The sequence below is a fragment of the Monodelphis domestica genome, chromosome 1, assembly GCF_027887165.1.
Source record: "Monodelphis domestica isolate mMonDom1 chromosome 1, mMonDom1.pri, whole genome shotgun sequence".
NCBI lineage: Eukaryota > Metazoa > Chordata > Mammalia > Didelphimorphia > Didelphidae > Monodelphis > Monodelphis domestica.
In genome coordinates this window covers 389,568,723-389,587,031 of record NC_077227.1, presented here as the reverse complement: position 1 = coordinate 389,587,031, position 18,309 = coordinate 389,568,723, and the positions used below count along the sequence as shown (strand labels likewise).

At 49.6% G+C, this 18,309-nt stretch overlaps 1 protein-coding gene across 4 annotated transcripts; it reads right to left on the bottom strand.

The window, feature by feature from the left end:
• Window positions 1-738: 738 nt before the first annotated feature.
• Window positions 739-18,309, bottom strand: FGFR4 (fibroblast growth factor receptor 4). Of its 4 annotated transcripts, XM_056811659.1 has the most exons (20): window positions 17,827-18,309; window positions 16,799-16,828; window positions 14,787-14,850; window positions 12,769-12,918; window positions 11,243-11,506; window positions 11,000-11,083; window positions 10,057-10,223; window positions 9,037-9,160; window positions 8,381-8,571; window positions 8,072-8,210; window positions 7,597-7,790; window positions 7,271-7,416; window positions 6,854-6,975; window positions 6,046-6,156; window positions 5,617-5,807; window positions 4,227-4,349; window positions 3,269-3,339; window positions 2,593-2,730; window positions 2,303-2,408; window positions 739-1,282 (listed from the first exon to the last, which is right to left on the bottom strand). In XM_056811659.1, exons 4-20 carry the CDS (start codon window positions 12,857-12,859, stop codon window positions 1,127-1,129), a joined length of 2,418 nt encoding a protein of 805 aa, XP_056667637.1. In that variant the 5' UTR covers window positions 12,860-12,918; window positions 14,787-14,850; window positions 16,799-16,828; window positions 17,827-18,309; the 3' UTR covers window positions 739-1,126. The 4 variants fall into 4 exon arrangements, with proteins under 4 accessions (XP_056667637.1, XP_056667638.1, XP_056667636.1 ...); XM_056811660.1 differs by lacking the exon at window positions 14,787-14,850; XM_056811658.1 differs by lacking the exon at window positions 16,799-16,828.

The following is an 18,309-nucleotide window of genomic DNA, read 5'->3' as shown; positions in this document are numbered from 1 at the left end:
ACTCCTAGGTGTTAGAGATGGGAAATCTGGAATGTAGGATACAGAACGTTAGAACTGGTGGAGATCCATCTTGTCCAGGACTTTCACATTCAGAGAAGAAATATGGCTGAGGGTGGGGAAGGGATGTGATTGCAGAGTTAAGTTAGTGATGGAACCAAGGCTAGAACCCAGAAAGGTGAACATGGATGCAAATGAATGAGCTGTTTTAAAAGATAGCTGGGGGGAAGGTTTCCAAGGGGTTGATCCAGGCAGGGACCCCAGCCGGAGCAGGTCTGCCATGAGGAAAGGCCACCCCTGACCCGGATGCCAGGCCAGAAGCCCAGGCCTGTCTAATCTGTGTTTGCATTCCTCCGATGAGTAGAAAGACTGTTTGTTGGACTGGAGCTGGGAGTGCTGGGTTCTAGTTCTAGCTTTGCCACTGACCAGCTGCTGCATTTATATGACCTTCTGCTCCCTATGCCTGGAGAAGCCCAGAGTCTGACAGAACTACAATTGCAAGGATTCTTGGGTCAGCCTTTTTCTCATTTGTTCCTCCCAATGTCTTAGAAGCCATCTGGTGCTGCCAGGCTTCCCTCCTAGTCTGCCTTCCCTCCCCAGGGCTTATCCTAAAAAGGGGTCTCTCACCCTGCCTCCCATCCTCCCAACATACTCTGCCAAGTCTTGATTCCATCTCTCAGGCTTTCGTGTCTCCCTGCAACCCCTAGTCCTACCCTGTGGTAAAAGCCAAGCGTATAAATGTCTATTCAAAAAAATAATTTATCAAAAGTCATATATATATGCACAGACACATTATGTACATCAACCTTCCCTGGGATCAAGGGAAGGGAGGGAGAGGAGGAGAGGGGAGGGAAGGCCTTAGAGGGTTGGGTCCTTCTAGGGACAACTTCAGATGAAAAGGACCTGGGGCTGTCCCTCAATGATTCTGGGCTCTGATAAAAAGAAAAGAATCAAGGCACAACTGTATCAAATAGGCAGCCATTCAAAGTTGGCTGTTCCTACCCTTCTTAGGGGAAGGCCACCGAGAGTTCCAGGGCAGTCAAATTCTTGAGATCAGAAACAGAGCCCAAGCCCAGTGCATTCACAGTCATATCCCTGCTGTTTCAATCCTTCGTTGGTGGGGTTCACCTTATGTCCTTACATTGTGGTAAGTGAAGGGGCTAGGGCTCAGGCCCCCGGGGGCCAGGGGTTCATGGGTGAAAACCGAGTCATTGGAAGAGCAGGTGCTGCTGGTGTCCTCAGCGGCTGGGGAGTACTGCTCAAAGGGCATCGAGAGGTCCAGGTACTGTGACAGCAAGAAACCAGCAAATGGAGGAGAAAGGAGAGGCAAAGCCTAGTTAGACTGGCCCAAGAGGTTCCACCCCAGGTCTGCCATGTTTGGCCTTGGGGACCAACCCCAGGTCTGCCATCTCTGGCTATAGAAGGTCCACCCTAGGCCTGCCATCTTTGGCTATGGACGCTCCACTCCAGGTCTGCCTTCTCTGGCCTTGGGGACTCAACCCCAGGCTTCTTCTGGGTCTGTCCTTTCCCTCTCTCCACCTCCCCTCAACCAGCCTCCTGATGGATCTCAGAGAGAGAGAGAGAGAGAAAAAGAGAGAGAGAGAGAGAGAGAGAGAGAGAGAGAGAGAGAGAGAGAGAGAGAGAGAGAGAGAGAGAGAGAGAGAGAGAGAGAGGCGCTAGGTTCCTTTCTTACTGTGTCCAGTTATCTGTCTGTTTTGAATTGGACATCCGGATAGAAGAGGGAGAAATTAATAATAAAAATAATAATTTCCAGTTCTAAAGTACAAACCATCTTCCCTATAAGTCTTGAGATGCAAAGGCAATTATCCCTAGTTGATAGATGAGGAAACAGGTTTAGAAAGGTTAAGGGCTTCCAAAGAGGTTAGGTCACATAGCTAGGAAGTAATAGAAGTGGGACTTGAAATGAGGTTTTTGGGGGCAGCTAGGTGGCTCAGTAGACTAAGAGCCAGATCTAGAGATGGGAGGTCCTGGGTTCAAATATGGCTTCAGATACTTTCTAGCTATATAACCATGAATTATATAGTAAGTCACTTAAGCCCCATTGCCTGGCCCTTACTGCCTTTCTGTCTTGGAACCAATACAGAGTATTGATTCTAAGACAGAAAGTAAGAGTGCAAAAAAAAAAAGAAATAGGGTTGTCTAGCTCTAAGACTAACATGCTTTCCACTCTATTTCCAATCCCTTGATGGAGGCCTAGGAAAAGTGGTGGGGTTTTGGGGGATGTGTAGGTGTGGAGGAGTGGGAGAAGATAAGGTAGGAGGATGAGTGCCCACCAGGAACATACCTCCTCAGAGATGGCAGTCAAGAGCTTGTTCAGGGCTTCAACCAACTGCTTGAAGGTAGGTCTCTGGGAGGGTACAGCGTGCCAGCACTCACGCATCAACATATACCTGGGATAGACAGAGAGAAGGGAAGGGGTCAAGAGCCTGGAAGGGAGGAAGAAACTGTGAGCTAAGAGGTAAGGAGGAATAAGAATGGAGGTTCTGAGCAACAGGGGAGTGGGAAAAGGAGCGGGGATAAGCAGGAGCTTGTCAGGAGAGGAAATGGGGAATCAGGATAAGAAGGGTGGCTCACAGCTCTGGGGGGCAGTGGGAAGGCCGGTCCATACGATGTCCTTCTCTCAGCAGTGAGAATAGCTCTTCTACAGGGATGCCAGGGTAAGGGGAGCCACCCAGGGTGAAGATCTCCCACAGCAGGATCCCAAAGGACCACCTGGAGAAAGAATGTGGGCAGAATTTGGAATTAGCCTGGACCATGATGGATTCTACCCACCCCACCCTGACCTATACCCAAGATCCAGGAGAAGCTATCAGTGACTTCATATTAGGAGGACACAGATAGAGACGGGGATCAGGGGAGAAGAGGAATGGTGGGGTTGGAAATTGGGAATCCCTATGTCTGAAAATAGGACTTTCAGGTATAAAGATCCTAGGTAGACATTAGTTGGCACACAGTATTCCTTTAATCAATAACTGACAACTCATTAACTGAAACATGGTACAGAGTGATAGAATATTAAATCCCAAAGGGACCTTAAGCATTGTTCTAGTCTAACCTTTTCACTTTATAGGGGAGGAAACTGAGGTACAAGGAAGGCACAAGAAAATGGAACGGAAGTGACATGCTCAGAGCCATTGCAGCAGAGTCAAGATTAGGACACAGCACTCCTGACCCCTTCCCCCTCTAGCCCCTATGCAAAGGGGAAACATGTTCATTCAGGGTCAAAGTGCCTTGGGCTCCCAGAACTTACACATCACTCTGGTGAGTGTAGACTCGGTCAAATAGGGCCTCAGGTGCCATCCACTTGACAGGCAGGCGGCCCTGTAGTAGGGAACAGAACAGGACTCCTGATGGTCTAGCTCCCTGGTTGAGTAGGGAGAGATGTAGCAGCTCCATATGGGTCCTCCAGCCCTCCCTACAGTGCTCTGAGCTCTCAGGAAGAGCCAGAAGAAAGACATACATATGCACATATATGTATATGTGTGAGAGGGATGGAGAGGGAGAGACAACGAGAAAGGAGAAAAGATGGGGAGGAGAGAAGGAGGGAGAAAAGAGGAAGAAAAAGAGGAAGAGAGAAAAGAGGGAGGGAGAGAAAAGGAAAGAAAAGAGGAAGAGAGAAAAGGGGGAGAGAGAGAGAAGAGGAAGGAAAAGAGGAAGGGGTAGAGAGAGTAGAGGGAGGGAGAGAAAAAAGGAAAAGAGGAGGAAGAGAGACAAGATAGAGGAGAGAGAGGAGAGAATCAGATAAAGAAGGTAGGAAGAGGAGAATTGGGGAGCTAGGTCACAGTGGGGAGCCATGTGCTGACCCTTACAAAATAACTAGAAATGACTCTGTTGGAAGGAAAGAGAGAGAACTGAGCAGAACCTCATCATGACAGGGCAGGGTTACTGTGGAGAGTGATGAGGTTCCCTAGGCATCTGTTAGTATTCTTCCGTTGTGTGTCCTAGGGAATGTCTTGTGCATTGGGTCATCTTATAAACTCAGATATTGCTGTCCCAAAGGTAGGGGCTCCTAAGCCCTTCTCTTATTTTCTCTGCAGGGTCTAGATCAGAGTGGGTGAGAGAACCTTGCACTCAATATTTATGGGATCACGACACAGATGGCTGCTTTCTTGCTCACCTGCCTCCATTTTTATCCGTCTACCCATGTATTTTGTGCCCTCTCCCCTGCCCTATTCCATCCTCTGGGCAGGCTTCCCTGCCTTACTCACATTACTGGTTTTTTTGTAGTAGTCGATGTCATGAACACCCCTGGCCAGGCCAAAGTCTGCAATCTTCATCACATTGTCCTCAGTGACCAGCACATTCCGGGCAGCCAGGTCCCTGTGTATGCACTGGGATGGAGGCAGCAAGGGAAAAGTCTCAGGTCAGTGATCTGCTCCCCCTAATTCCCAGACCTCTCATCATAGAGGAAGAAGTCATTTCCTTAGCCTGAAGTGCACTGCCCACCCCCGCCCCTCCTCACTTCATCAGAGCCCGAGTGTCCTCTTCCAGATATGGAAATATCTGCCATGGCTTTCTACTCCAGGTGAGTGTTATGAGTAGAGAGTGCTCACTCTTTCTCCATGAGTCAAAGAATGGACATCATGGTCCTTTAGGAGTGTTTAGGGGGAAGCAGCTAAGTGGCTCAGTGGATTACTGCCAGGTCTGGAGACAGGAAGTCTTCCTAGCTCTATGACCCTGGGCAAGTCATTTAACACCATTTGCCTAGCCCTTGCCTTTCTGTCTTAGAGCTGTTTCTGAGATAGAAAGTAAGGATTAAATAAAAGGTTCACCTGGGGAAACTCCAGAGACAGTTTCTAGACACTGCAGTAGAAAGAGCTGTAGACTTATAGAATTATAAAAGGTAAGACCCTAAAGAAATCACAGAGTTTTTATTTGAACCCACAACTTTTGACTCCAAATCCAGTGCTTTTCCTACTATGCCACACTGTCTCCATGAAAATTTGACTGGAATCCTGGCTCTAGTCTTCACTAACTGTTCATTATGTCTCTAAGCATAAGCTTGTCTATAATGGGAATAGTACATACAGCTGACCTCCTGGCCTCATAGGACTTTGTGAGGGAAGTGATTTATAAACCTTGATAGGCTAGGGAAATGGAAGATGGTATTACTACTGAGCCTGGAAAAGTCTGGGATGTCACCAGTGCAGGTGGTCCCTTCCCTGATACAGATTACGGCCCCCTCCAGACCACCTGGGTTGCTTTGGCCTGGCCTCTGGTGAGGGGTTGATTGGCACTAAGTTTGGCCTTAGACAAGAAACATGTAGTCTGTCTCCTGACTCATACTCAAAGCCTTTCCAACTCTGCAGAAAGATAGTTATGTTGTAAGGGTCAGCACAGGGCTCCCCAATTCTCCTCTCCCTTCTTCCTCCCTCGTCTCTCCCTATCCAAGCTGGCATAGTTTTTAACTCCTCCATGCTCTGTTTAGGAGAAGGTTAATGAAGGGTTATCTTTGTCCTTATTGTCGTCATCATCATCACCACTATCATTAACATCACTGTCATCAGCATCACCATCATCACCACCACTACCACCATCACCAGTGTATCTCCTGAGCTAGGACACTGGGGTGGAGCCCGTCCACCCACCTGCCCTCACCTTCCGAGACTCCAGATATTCCATGCCACGGGCCACTTGGTAGGCACAAGAGACCAGGGCCTGGAATGACAGCTGTTCCTCGGGGGTCCTGGGTGCTTCCAAGGTGTAGTCAGGGCTAGGTGGTCTTCTTGCCCGAAGGTATTCCCGGAGGTTGCCTTTAGCAGCAAATTCTACGATCACGTACAAGGGCCCTGAGGTAGGAGAGGCAAGATCATGGAGTTGAGTTGGAAGTGACTTTTGAAATCATCTAATCCAACCCTTTTAAGGAAACTGAGGCCCCAGGAGGGTAAATGACTTGTCTGGGGTCACAGAGCTGGGAAGGAGTTGCACTGAGATTCAAACCCAGGTCTTCTGATTCCAAATTCTTGATCCCATAGGTTCTCTCTTCTCTCTACTTCCCCCAGAACCCACCTTGCCCCCTGGTCCCACCTTCCTGGGTGCAGACACCCAGCAGGTTGATAATATTCTTGTGTCGACCAATAAGCTTCATCATTTCCATCTCAGAGATCAGGTCTGCCAGATCTTTGTCAGAAGCATTGTCTGTAGCAGATGACATACAGGGAAGGAGGGGATGGAGTCAGGTCACAGAGTGTGGGCACCATAAAAGTAGAGGGAGGGTGCTCCTTCAGGGCCCAGCTTCAGAACCATCTCCTCCAGGAAGTCTTCCCTGATTCTCCTCCCCATTCTTCCCCTTCCTTGATTCACAGGATTTGAAGGTGGGCAGGAACTTTCTCAGAACATAAAACAGGGTGTTGTTAGGTGCTGGAAGGTAATCCTTCAAAGTACCAAGGTTAGATCATTTTACAGATGAGGAAATTAAGGCCCAGAACAGGGAAAGGGCTTGATGAATTTCATGTAGATATTAAGTAGCAGAGACTGAACTTGAACCTACATTCAATGCCAAACTCAGATCTCCTTCCCCTGATTCACAGTTGCCTCTCTCACTCAGGCCATTCTCTTTGCTCTCCCTTATACACTCCAAACTCAGTGTACATCTCTTCTCCCTCCCCTTTACATTGGGCTGTGAGCTTCCTGAGGGCAGGATCAGTGTCTGATTATCTAGCTGCAATCCACAGTACTGAGCACAGCATTCCTGCATCAAGTAGGAAGCTAATAAATGTTTGTTGCATTGTATTGAAAAGGAGCTGGAGAATAGAGCAAATGTGGTAGAAGACACACTGAGGGTCACATGGGAGACAGAAAAGATCCTTGCCCTGGGGCCATGCTCCTTACTCACCTTTGAGCATTTTGATGGCCACCGTGGCAGCTCCATCTGGTTGTTGAGGGTCCATTCCATAGGCCTCTGCCCATACCACCTGCCCAAAACAACCTTCACCAAGGGGCTTCCCTAGCACCAGCCTGGAGACAGAAAACCATGGCTTTATTTGGGGCACTGGCATCAGCTTCACACCCTTGAGGAACAGAGGACAGGATTGCTTTGCCCTGGTTCTAGGCCCTTGCCTGCTGCCCTGCCCATACCTTCCTACTCAAGCCCTGCCCATTCCTCCCCATCACCCTCTGACCCCCTTCATTCTCTTCCTGCCTTTTGCTCTCCTGATGAGTAGAAAAAACAGGAGACCCAAGGGCAGCTGACCCAAGAAATGGTTGGTGGCTGGGTCATCGGGGACCAGGAGGAAGCTCCTGTAGAACCCACCTATCCCGGGGAAACTCCCACTTGGCATCAAGTGGCAGGTCCAGCTCCACAAGGCCAGGGAGCATTGGGGTACAGCTGGAGGACAGGCGGCCACCCCGAACGAGGGAGGAACTCAGCTTCCCTGATGAGCCTGACTCCAGGGAGAACTGTCAGGGTGGAGAAAGCAATTCAAAGGAGGAGAAATGCACAGGAAGGCCAATGAGACCCCTGGTCCGGGCCAGGAAGTTCTCAGGGAGAGGCCTGCCTTAGTAAAAGTCTGGGGGAGAGAAGGTGGCACCCATAGGGTGGGAAGGGACAGGGAGGCTCAGGCCGCGCCAGCCACATACCTGTCTGATGAGAGGGAAGCGTGAGAGCTTCTGCACAGCAAGGGGCTGGTGGGGCGGCCGGCTAGATAGCGCCTGCCCCCGGCACAGCCCGGCAATGACCAGGATCACCAGGATGGCCACAGAGCCTGACGTGTACATGATGATGTCTGTGGCCTTCACCTCTGAGGCAGCAGCTTCCCATACCAGCCTCTCCTCTGTCCCGCGAGGGCCGGCATAGATGGATGAGATGCCAGGTCAGTGTTTCAGGGGTGGGGCTTGGTCATCTGTACACGACTGCCCCCCCCAACCAAACACATTCCCCCACCCCAGGAAACTTACAGACTGACCCCCATCCCACGCAAACACATGAATATACACATGCTTCCTCCCTCTGTCCTGCTCATGCCAGCCTGGGACCTCGTGGGCCTACAAGCCTGTGCCAACCCTCCCCCCCTCCCCCCCTCCCCCCACAGTACCCCAGCTGCCAGGGCCTCACCAGGCAGCACCGTGAGCCAGGCCGATTGGTAGGAGAGCCCAATGGAGTTGCCAGCCAGGCAGGTGTATTCGCCTGCATCCTCTGATGACACATTACGTAAGTACAAGACCTCTACCTCTGAGCTGTTGATATCAGCGGTCTGCAGGGCAAAGAAGACCAAAATGGGATCTGCATGAGATGTACAGTGCAGTGGGAGGGGAAACAAGAACTGGGAAAAGCCACCTGCATAAGGCGACCTCAGAGTGAATCTTTAGGGAAATCAGGAAGTAGGGGGAGAGCACCCCAGGCTGGCTGGGCCTCTGGGCCTACCTTGAGCACCTGCACGAAGGGGAATCCGTCCGCCCCAAAGCTGCTCCCGTTGACCTCGATGTGCTTCAGCCACTGGATGTGGGGCTGGGCGTCGCTGTAGACTTTGCACAGTAGCTCTACATCGCTGCCAACCACAGCTGTGGTGTTGGCGGGCAGGCCAGCCTGCAGGATGGGCCGGTGGGGGGAGCGCTCTGCAGGGTGGGGAGCAGCGTCAAAGCTGTCCCCTAACCCCATCCTCCAACCAGCAGAGGCTCCAAAGTGCACAGCCCGGAGCACCAGAAGGAACTCTAAAAGTCACCTCCCCTAAATCCCTCACTTTACCAAAGAAGAAACTGAAGCCCAGACAAGGAAAGTGACTTACTAAGGTCATACAGAGTTGACACTACTGGTTCTAAGGCAAAAGAGCAATAAGGACTAGGCAATGGGGGTTAAGTGACTTGCCCAGGGTCACACAGCTGGAAGTGTTCTGAGGCCACATTTGAACCCAGGACCTTCCATCTCCAGACCTGGCTCTCTATCCACTGTGCTACCTAGATGCCCCATCAATATTCTTTGTACTCTTGGTCCACTTTGTCCCTTTCTGCTTCCGAGGAGACTGGCCCATGGCATCTGCATCCCACCTTGTCCCTTTCCTAGAACCCTGGGTCACTGCTCACCTAGCACATCCAGGAGATAGTTGTATCGGAGGCTCCCCAGGGCATTCTCTATCACGCAGGTGTAAGTGCCACGGTCTGAGGGCACCACACTTTCCATGACGAGACTCCAGTGCTGATGTCTGAGCTGGAGAGAGAATGGGTGGCCCAGGCAGACCCCATCAGGGAGAGGCCAGCAGCCGGGCAGCCTCATCCACACAAGTCTGCAGGCCTTCTATATGCAGGTACACACGCACATATATGCCCTTCCATACAGGCATTCACCTCTCTCCTTGCTCCTTTGGCTGCAAGAGCAGACACTGTCTCCTGTCTACATGGAACCATAGCTGTTATTCACATTCACACATGCACACCCACACACGTGTCCTAATCAACATGCAGAGACACAGGTGTTGCTGGGCCTTGTTGGCAAGAGGACGGCAATTATGGCCAAAGTCCAAACACATGCAGAGGAACCCAAAATGTGTCTTTGCACAGATAGGGGGGCAGACACAGGTATGTCCCTGCCAAGGGCAATGCAGGGCAGCAGTGGGAGGGTGGCAGACACAGTCACATTTTCCCTAGTCCTTATATAAAGGTAGACCTGCCTCTTGTGGACAATACCCTGTGTGGGCCATGCAGAAGGGATCACTGAGAGTGCATGCATAGCTTCTAGGCTGAGACACATCCCCTGTCCTCAGTAGGCCTGGGCCAGGCCGGGCCAGTGGCTCAGAGAGGCTACCACCGGAGGCCTCTAAGAACTCTGAAAGGGATGCTGCGGTTGACCAGATACTTTGCCTCATGCACAATGTTGCTGGTTAGGAGCTACCAGATGCAGTAGAGTGCAGCAGCTAAGGTTAGGGTTTTAGGGCCTGGCGCTGCCTCTTACTGGCTATGTCACCTTGGGTAAATCACTTAATCTCCCTGGGTCTTAGTTTCCTCATCTGTAAAATGCTCTGCCCATGAGGAACAGCTAGGAGTAGCCTCTGGGCAGGGGTGTCAGGTCCAGAGCAAGATTTCCTGCTCTATCTCCTAGGTTCTCACCCGGATGCCCCCAATTCGGTGCTCTCCATGGAAGTCTTCTCCGTTCTTCAGCCAGCGGATGGTGGGCATGGGGTTGCCTGCAGCTGGGCACCGGAACTTGACTGTGTTGCCTGCAGGGACTGCATGCAGCTTCTTCTCCATGCGATGGGGATGTGTCCAGTAGGGACCTAAAGGGAACAAAGCTCGAGTGGGCTGGTGGGACCATTTCAGTGGAAAAGGACATTTCCATCTCCATTGACTCAGGGATGCCTGAATGGGAAAGGGCCTTGGTGAAGAGAAGTTCCCTTTAGGTCTGAAGGTAGTTAGTGACAGACAGAATTTACATGAAGACCTTCAGCGACAGGAAACTCTTTACATACAAGCAGCCTGTTCTACTTGTGTGCACCAAAGTTGTGTCTTCTTGGAGCTCCAACCTATCTCCCTGCATCTTCACCCCACTGACCTGGATCTTCCCTCTGAGACTAAGGACAGTAGTCTATTTGCTCCTTAGCGTGATGAGCTTTCAGACACTTTGGACCATGGAGCACTTCCCAAATCTGTTCTACAGGCTTACCATGAAATCTCCAAACTGGGAAGGGACCTCAAAGATCATCCAATCTCATCTGTTCCTAAACAGGAATCACCTGGATAACTCTCAATGAGTATATTTCCCAATATGAAGCTAAAAATCTGCCTCTCAAGAACTTCCCCAGTAACAGGGTTCTACTTTATGAGGCCAAACAATGAATCTAATTCATCTCTTCCCCAAGGGATAGTCTTCCAGCTTCCTGAAGTCAACTACCAGGTCCATTCCCAAGGCTTTTCTTACCTAAGCTGACTATCCTTCTGAATGCTCTTTTCTTTTGTTATAGCCTCCCAATCTAGAAACCCCAGTTCTGATCTTGGAGAACCTTCCCCAGTTCTATTTCTCAGTTTGGGTAGGGAAGAGGATTGAGTTACTGACCTTGCTGTGGATAAATGTGCCCCTTGGGAAGGTCCTTAGGGGAGCTGTCACTGTCCTCGTCATCATCCCCGGAGGCCAGAGAATCTGTTAGCCAAAGAGAAGCTGTAAATTTGGAGGTCAGGGATCAATCAGGCTAAAGGTACAACCCAAGGAAGGGGAATGACCCAGTTCTGCCCTGGACTTCTAGCCCCTCTGCTCCCATTAGTGCTTCTCCTTCTCTCACTTCATTCCCTTTTCTCTTACCTATGACAGAGATAGTGAGATTGTGCAGAACATGGCCAGAGCCTCGAGAAACACACAGGTACAGGCCAGCATCCTCATACACTAGAGTGGCGATTTCCAGGCGACCTCGCCAGGCTCGCACACGGCCTGATGGTGCCAGACGAGTGCCTTCTTTATACCAGTGGCCACCTCGGTTGGCACGACCACAGCAGAGTCGTAGTGCTTGGCCCAATGCTAGGGTCAGGTGCTGTTCCAACTCTTCTGGGCCTGGGGCCTGGCAGGGCTCTGTGAACAAACCACCAAGTCAGAAGGAGAAATCAGGACTTGTATTTGAGCCCTATTTTATTCCTCATTCCCAGAGGTCTCCAACTTTGGAGATTTATTACCCTAAAAGAATAAAATGAACATATCCCTTCTTACATCTTTCCATGCCTCTTACCCAGGGATGCTTAGGGGAGTATGACACACCCCAGTTCTCTCATACCCAAGCACATTCATCCCCAGGTTTCCCCTCTGTGCTCACCCAATATGGGCTTATTTCCCTGGACATTCTCTTACTCCCTTCCCTCTCCAACACTCGTATCCTGAATCTCATTCTTCAAGGTCCTCTCAGGCTCATGAGTCTTCTAGATCCATAGACTCATTTAACATATCCAGGGCCCATTATTTCTGGGAATTAAAGCTATCCACTCTAGTGAATGAATTTATAGAAGTTCCTCATCCAGTCTCCCCAGCAAAAGTTTATTTGATCCTTTCGCTGTAGATCCTTACCACCCATGCATACCACCTATTGCCACTCTCCTCGTCCAGGAGGAACACACACTTTAGATGCTTTCATGCTCAAAACCAAAGGTTTGTCCCAGGCTGCCATGCAGGGTCCCATGCCAGCCCCAGCATGCATGTCTGGGAGTCCCACCACCTTGCAAGGCCCAGCCACTCAAACAAGCCAGAGCTGGAAACTTACAAAGGGCAAGGGAAAGCTGGTGTCCTCCCAGGCAGCCCTGGGAGCTGGGCGCCTAGGCCCACCTCTGGCTTTCCCCAAGGGCCAGCACCTATAATATGTCAGAGGGGTATTTGGTCCACTTCCCTGGTTGCTACCCAGAAGCTTGTGGATAGGCAAAATGTCAGAGCTGAAAGGGATCTCAGAATACAGAATGTTAGAACATATGATGTTGGAGTGGAGATGGGTCTGGGAACTTAGGATGTTAGAGCTGGATGGGATCTTAGAGCATAGGTTTTCACAGCTGGTTGCTATCTTCAAATACCAAATGTCAGAGCTAGAAGTCTTAAAAGAGAATGTTAGAACTAAAAGATTCTTTAAAGGTCATTTAACCCAACCTCCTCTTCTGACATAAAGGAATTAAAGGTCAGAGAGAAGGAAGTGACTTAGACAAAGTCATAGAGTTTATTAGTAGCATAGCCAGAACTTGAATCTTGCTTCTGAAAATTTAAGCCCTGTGATTTCCCCAGGAAACTCCCCCTTGGATCTGCCCTCCCTTTGACATACTTCCCCTAGCATTTACTCCCTCCCTCCCCGAGTGTCTTACCCTGTTCCACCTCTTCAGAGGTAAAGGCATGAATGACCAGGAATCCAGCTGCTGCCAAGAGAGTCCCCAACACTGATGCCAGTGGCTGCATCTTCCAGTCCTGAGTCCCCTCAGCTAGAATTGAGGGCTCTGGCCAGAGTGGTCACTTCCCTGGAGAAACCAGAGGGAAGAAGCGTGAGCTTGGCATGGGGAAACAGAGAGAGCCTGGTCATAGACTAGAAAGTATATGTGGGAACTGATGTCGAGATAATCTATTTCTTCTAAATACCTCCAAAGGACATTCAGCATGAGTCTCAGTGCACAGTAGGTACTCTGTGCACTCACAGTTGACCAAAGAAACCAAAATGATGGAACCACAACCCTTAGCTAGAGGGGACCTCAAGGGTCAGTGCATTCCACATCCTATCTCAGTGCCTAAGGAGCATACCAGCATCCAGAATGGTACATCCTGCCTGAGCATGCACAGGTCCAGTGATAGGGAGGGAGCTCACTCCTTACCAAGGCAGCCAGATCCACTTCTGGGGAGTTCTTTCTCTAGGTCTAAAATCTGCCTCAAGGAATTCTCTGTGCCTGTGGTAAACTAGTTAGGTCCACTGATCCACCAGGCAGAACAAATTAATCTTCTTTCTAAGTATAGCCCTTCCAAATACAGGAAGGCCATCATGCCTAATTTTTCTTTCAGCTAAGCATCTCCAGTTCTTTCATAGGAACCTCCTGGGAGGTGGTTTTTAGGCCCTTTCCCATAATGGTCAACAGGTGTTCCAGTTTGTTTTTATTCTTCTTAAGGGGACAGCTGGGTGGCTCAGTGGATTGAGAGCCAGGCCTAGAGATGGGAGGTCCTGGGTTCAAAACTGGCCTCAGACACTTCCCAGCTGTGTGACTCTGAGCAAGTCACGTAACCCTCATTGCCTAGCCCTTACCACTCTTCAGCCTTGGAACCAATACACATTATTGGTTCTAAGACAGAAAGTAAGGGTTAAAAAAAATACACACACACATATTCTTCTTAAAACAGGGTATTCAAAGTTGCAAACCTGATTTCTGGGATTTACCACCTGCTTAGTTCAACTAGATAATCTGATTCTATTAACACAGCCTAAAACTCTTATCAGTTTCTTTGATCTTTGGGTCATACTGGTAATGGACTCCTTTTGAGATTGTAGTGGGTACCTTTACACTGGCTGCACTGGCTCCTCTTAAGGTTCATTCTCCTGGAGAGAACCTCCTGCCTCCCTGCAGTTTCTTTATCCCTCTCAGGAGGATGCACACTCTCAAACTGGATCCACTGCCTGCCTGCTCACCCTTAGACTCTCTGGACAGACATTCGGGCCAAGAAGCAGCAGCTACGTGGACAGTTTACTCCCTCTGCTTCCCTCAAGGCTTCCTGAAGTACTATCCAAATGCCCTGGTGAGCAGACAGGGGCTGGAACCCTTTTCAGGGCCCCCAACATATCCTGACCCCAAGTCAAGGCTCATCAATCCTTCCACCCTGGAGAGCAGCTGAAGTCTAGTCCCTTTCAGACAAATCTGCATAGAAATTTACTTGGATCCTTCAATACCACAGTATGGGTCCTCCCTCCTCCTCCACACATCCCAGCTCCCTTATCCCCCTTCTTAGTAGGGGGCTGCAAGAACTGCCCAGGTCAGTCATTTATTGGTTCATTCTAGCGGGCCTTTATTAAGCAGTTATGAGCCAGGCACCCAGGCTAGGCAGAGTCCTCCATACAAAGATAAAAACAGAACAGTGGGGGGGGAAGGGGTGTAGGAGCTTACATTTTAATGGAGTGGAGGACAAACAATGGGGTACATAGAGAAGCAAATAAGCATACATACAAATTAATTTGGGAGAGGCCCTAACAAATGGAAAGACCTAGAAAAGTCAAAGAAATGCATCTTCTTGGAGTTGCCCTTGGGGGATGAGCAGCTGGGCTAGAAAAGACAGTCTATGCTAGAGCTAGAAAAGAAATTTGGGGATTTAAAGTCAGAGGATCCTGGTTCAAATCCTATCTGCTACTTACACTAGTGATTGATGTGGTTTTCTCCGACAAGCTCCTTCCCTTCTCCAGCCCTCAGTTTCCTCATCTGTAAAATGAAAGGGGCCTGTCTCCTTAGATGGTCTTTGGTCTTTTCCAGCTGTAAATCTCATGATCCTCTCAGCTTGGCACAACTTGCAATTGACTGGCATGGCCTTTGAGGGCCAAGGTCACCCTGATCCTCTGATAAGGTATCAGAGAACTTTAGTGGAAAAGAGGATTTAGAACTGGAAGGGATCTTGGAGATCATTTAGTCCAACTCTTTCATTTTTAAAAGAACATTTTTTCCCTTTTCTTTTTCCCCAATTACATATAAAAATAGCTCTCAACATTTTAAAAAAGAATTTTGAGTCTGGAATTCTCAACCTCCCTCCTTAGCCTCCCTGAAATGGTAAGCAATCGGATACAGATTTTATATGTACAATTGTGTAAAACTTAAAAATAACATTTTGTTGATGTGTTTTTAAATGCTTATGTTTTCCTTTGCATCCTTCCCCATTTCAGAACTATCCCATATAACAAGGATTTTTTTTTTTAAGAGGAAAAGGTACAATCAGAACATTTAAAAAAGTGATCTATGTAATGCCCCCCATATGTGGATGCTTCCTTCCCTCATCTTTGTACAGGCATGGGGCCAGTTCCTTCATTTTACCAGTGAAGAAACTGAGGCCCACAGAAAGGAAGTGACATGGGCAAGGTCATATCAATTGTAAGTAGCAAGATTAAAACAAGATTAAAAATTAGGACTTTTGACTGATTTAATCAATCATGAAATCAGCCACTATAGGCCCTGGCTAGTTGGATTTTCTGCTGTGAAATGTATGTCCCTTTATTAGAAGTCATGTTTTTAAAAAACTCTTGATTTTAGGTCCAACTGAAGTAAGATGATTGTTGGCTTGACCCCTGAGTATCTTGCCTTAACTGGCTGCTTATTTTGCTTCCCTACTATGAATTGTGGCACAATGGAAAAAGTCTGACTGACACTTAAAGTTGGAAGATGGGTAAAAGTCTCATCTCTTTCCACTTGGTAGCTATGTGACTTTAGACAAGTCACTTTGCTAGTTTTTGTTTTTCTAATACTTAGCACAGTACTTGGCACATAGCTAGTGTTTAATAAATGTCTATTTTACTTTCTATCTCTGATTCTGATTTTGTTCTTTAGTAAAATGTTAACCAACCAACCAACATTTATTATTATTATCATCATCTTTAAACCCTTACCTTGTCTGAGAATTGATACTAAGTATTGGTTCCAAGCAGAAGAGTGGTAAGGACTAGGCAATGGCAGTTAAGTGACATACTCAGGGTCACAGCTAGGAAGTGTTGAGGCCAAATCTGAACCCAGGACCTCTCAACTCTAGGATGACTGTCTAACCATTGTATTGTATCTCTTCTTTAATGGGATTTCCACTAACAAAATCCTATCAGTATCTGAAGTTGAATTCTTTGACAATGCCAAGGACTTTGGTGGCAAGAACCTTCTTTTCTGTTCAGCAGCTGTAGCCCTAGCAACTGCAGAAGCATTTGCCAAGAGAGGGTCTATGGCCATAAGTGCTGCTTCCCAGGTTGCTTTCCCTGTTCAGAACTAGGGAAGTGATGGGTCTAACTATCTTCTCCCCTGGTGAGAACATACCTGGAGTGTTGTTTTGGGGACCAACCACATTTTAGAAAGGAATCTGGCAAGCTTGAGAATTTCCAGAAGGGCCTAGCTAAGGACAAACCAGGAGTCTTCACCCTTAATCTAAGTAAACTGGGGTTCATTTAATCTTTCTAGGCTACAAGTTTGGGGACTTCTAGATTACACGTTGACACTAGGAAATAAAGAAGGAAGGAAGGAAGGAAAGTAAGCATTTATTAAGTGCCTTCTATAAACCAGACACTATGCTAAGCAGTTTTACAAATACTATCTCAGTTGATCTCATTTAAGTACACTGTTAGGGGACAGGGCAGCTAGGTGGAACGGTAGAGAGCCTGGTCATGGAGTCAGGAAAACTCACCTTCCCAGGAGTCAAGTGTGAGAGCTCCTCCTGGGATAAAATGTAAAGAGTTAAGATTCAGAAGCTGGAAAGTCTACTTCCTGCTTGGGGAGGAGGTGGAAGAAAGGATAAGGTTATCTGGGAAGACTTCATAGAGGAGGCATTTGAGCTATTTCTTGAATGATGAGAATTTCACAAGTGGAGATGTCAAGGCCATTTCTGGCAGAAGAAGCAGTCCATGGAGTAAGTGTGTAGAGTCCGGAAGTGTTCCGAGAGAGGTACAGGGAATATAGATCACTCTGGGGAACATAGAGAGGCTGGAGCTCTCCCAAGGTCCAGGCCGAGGACGAGGCTAGCCTTGAAACTGGCCTAGGAGGGGGGATCCCGACTGCCTTCATTTTCATGCGTAAAGGAGAGGCATAGCCTCCCACTCGGTCAAAGTGTCATCTGGGGCTTCAGTGAAGCAGGACAATGTGGGGTGGGAACAGGGGGAGGGTATAGCGAAGTCAGGAGCCCATCAGTCTCAAAAGGAGGGCGGGAGGGAAGGGGCCCTATGGCCAATAAGTACTAGCTCTGGTTTGCTCTTTGGACAGGGTGACAAAGGGCTTTGTGTGCTCTGGGTTCTGGTTACTGATTTACTCCCCTCTCTCAGCCACCTTGCTTCCCTCCCCCTATCTCCACCCAGCCCACTAGGGGCGCCCGGATCCAGGCCCATCACTGTTCCCCCCTAACCCTAACCCCCCCTCCACTCCCCCGCTCCTCCAGGGTAGTCTGGAAACAGGAGTGTCCCCAATTTCCATAAGGGTAAACCTCCTTATTTCACGATTCCGGAGCCCCTTAAGTGCTAATCCCACAGGGCATGGTGGTGTCCGCCTCCCGCACCGCAGCCCTGGTCCCGGTCCCCCAGCCTCCTCTGCTAGTCTCCATCCATCCCTAAAGTTGTTCCCTGCCCCAGGCTTCGCTGGGCACGTCTCCTGAGCCGCCTAAACTCCTGCTCCCCTGTCCCAGGAGTCTGGAGCTCCTCAGTCTGGTCCGCCCTGGCCTCTCACCTCCGTGGCTCTTCGCCGCTGCTCCCGCAGACTAGTCCCCCCTGGAGCCTCTCTGCAGGGCACCCGCGGCGGTGGCTCCCATTAGCAGCGGGGAGCAGGGCTGTCGCTCCCTGTCACTCTCCGGCTCCGGCTCGACTCCACAGTCAGGGGCGCTGCGTGCAGGGGGCCAGGACCGCCCCGCCCCGCCCCAGACCGCTGGGTCCCCCCCGCTCAGGCTCTAAGGACGCCTGGCCCCGGTCACTGGGTCACTGCCCGGTGCGGTCCGCCCACAAGCTGCGGAGCCAACAGCTGCCGGTGGGGAAGACCCAGCGAGAGGCAGGGGGCGGGGGAGGGGGGAATCCTAGCATGGACCCCTCCTCTCTCCTCCTTCCAGCCTCGCTCTGCCCCGCCCGCCCGCTTCCCTATCCTCTCATCTTCCCCTCCTCTCCCCCTCTCAACTCGTTCCCCTCTGGGGAGTCCTGGCTCTGGCACTAAACAGCTCTG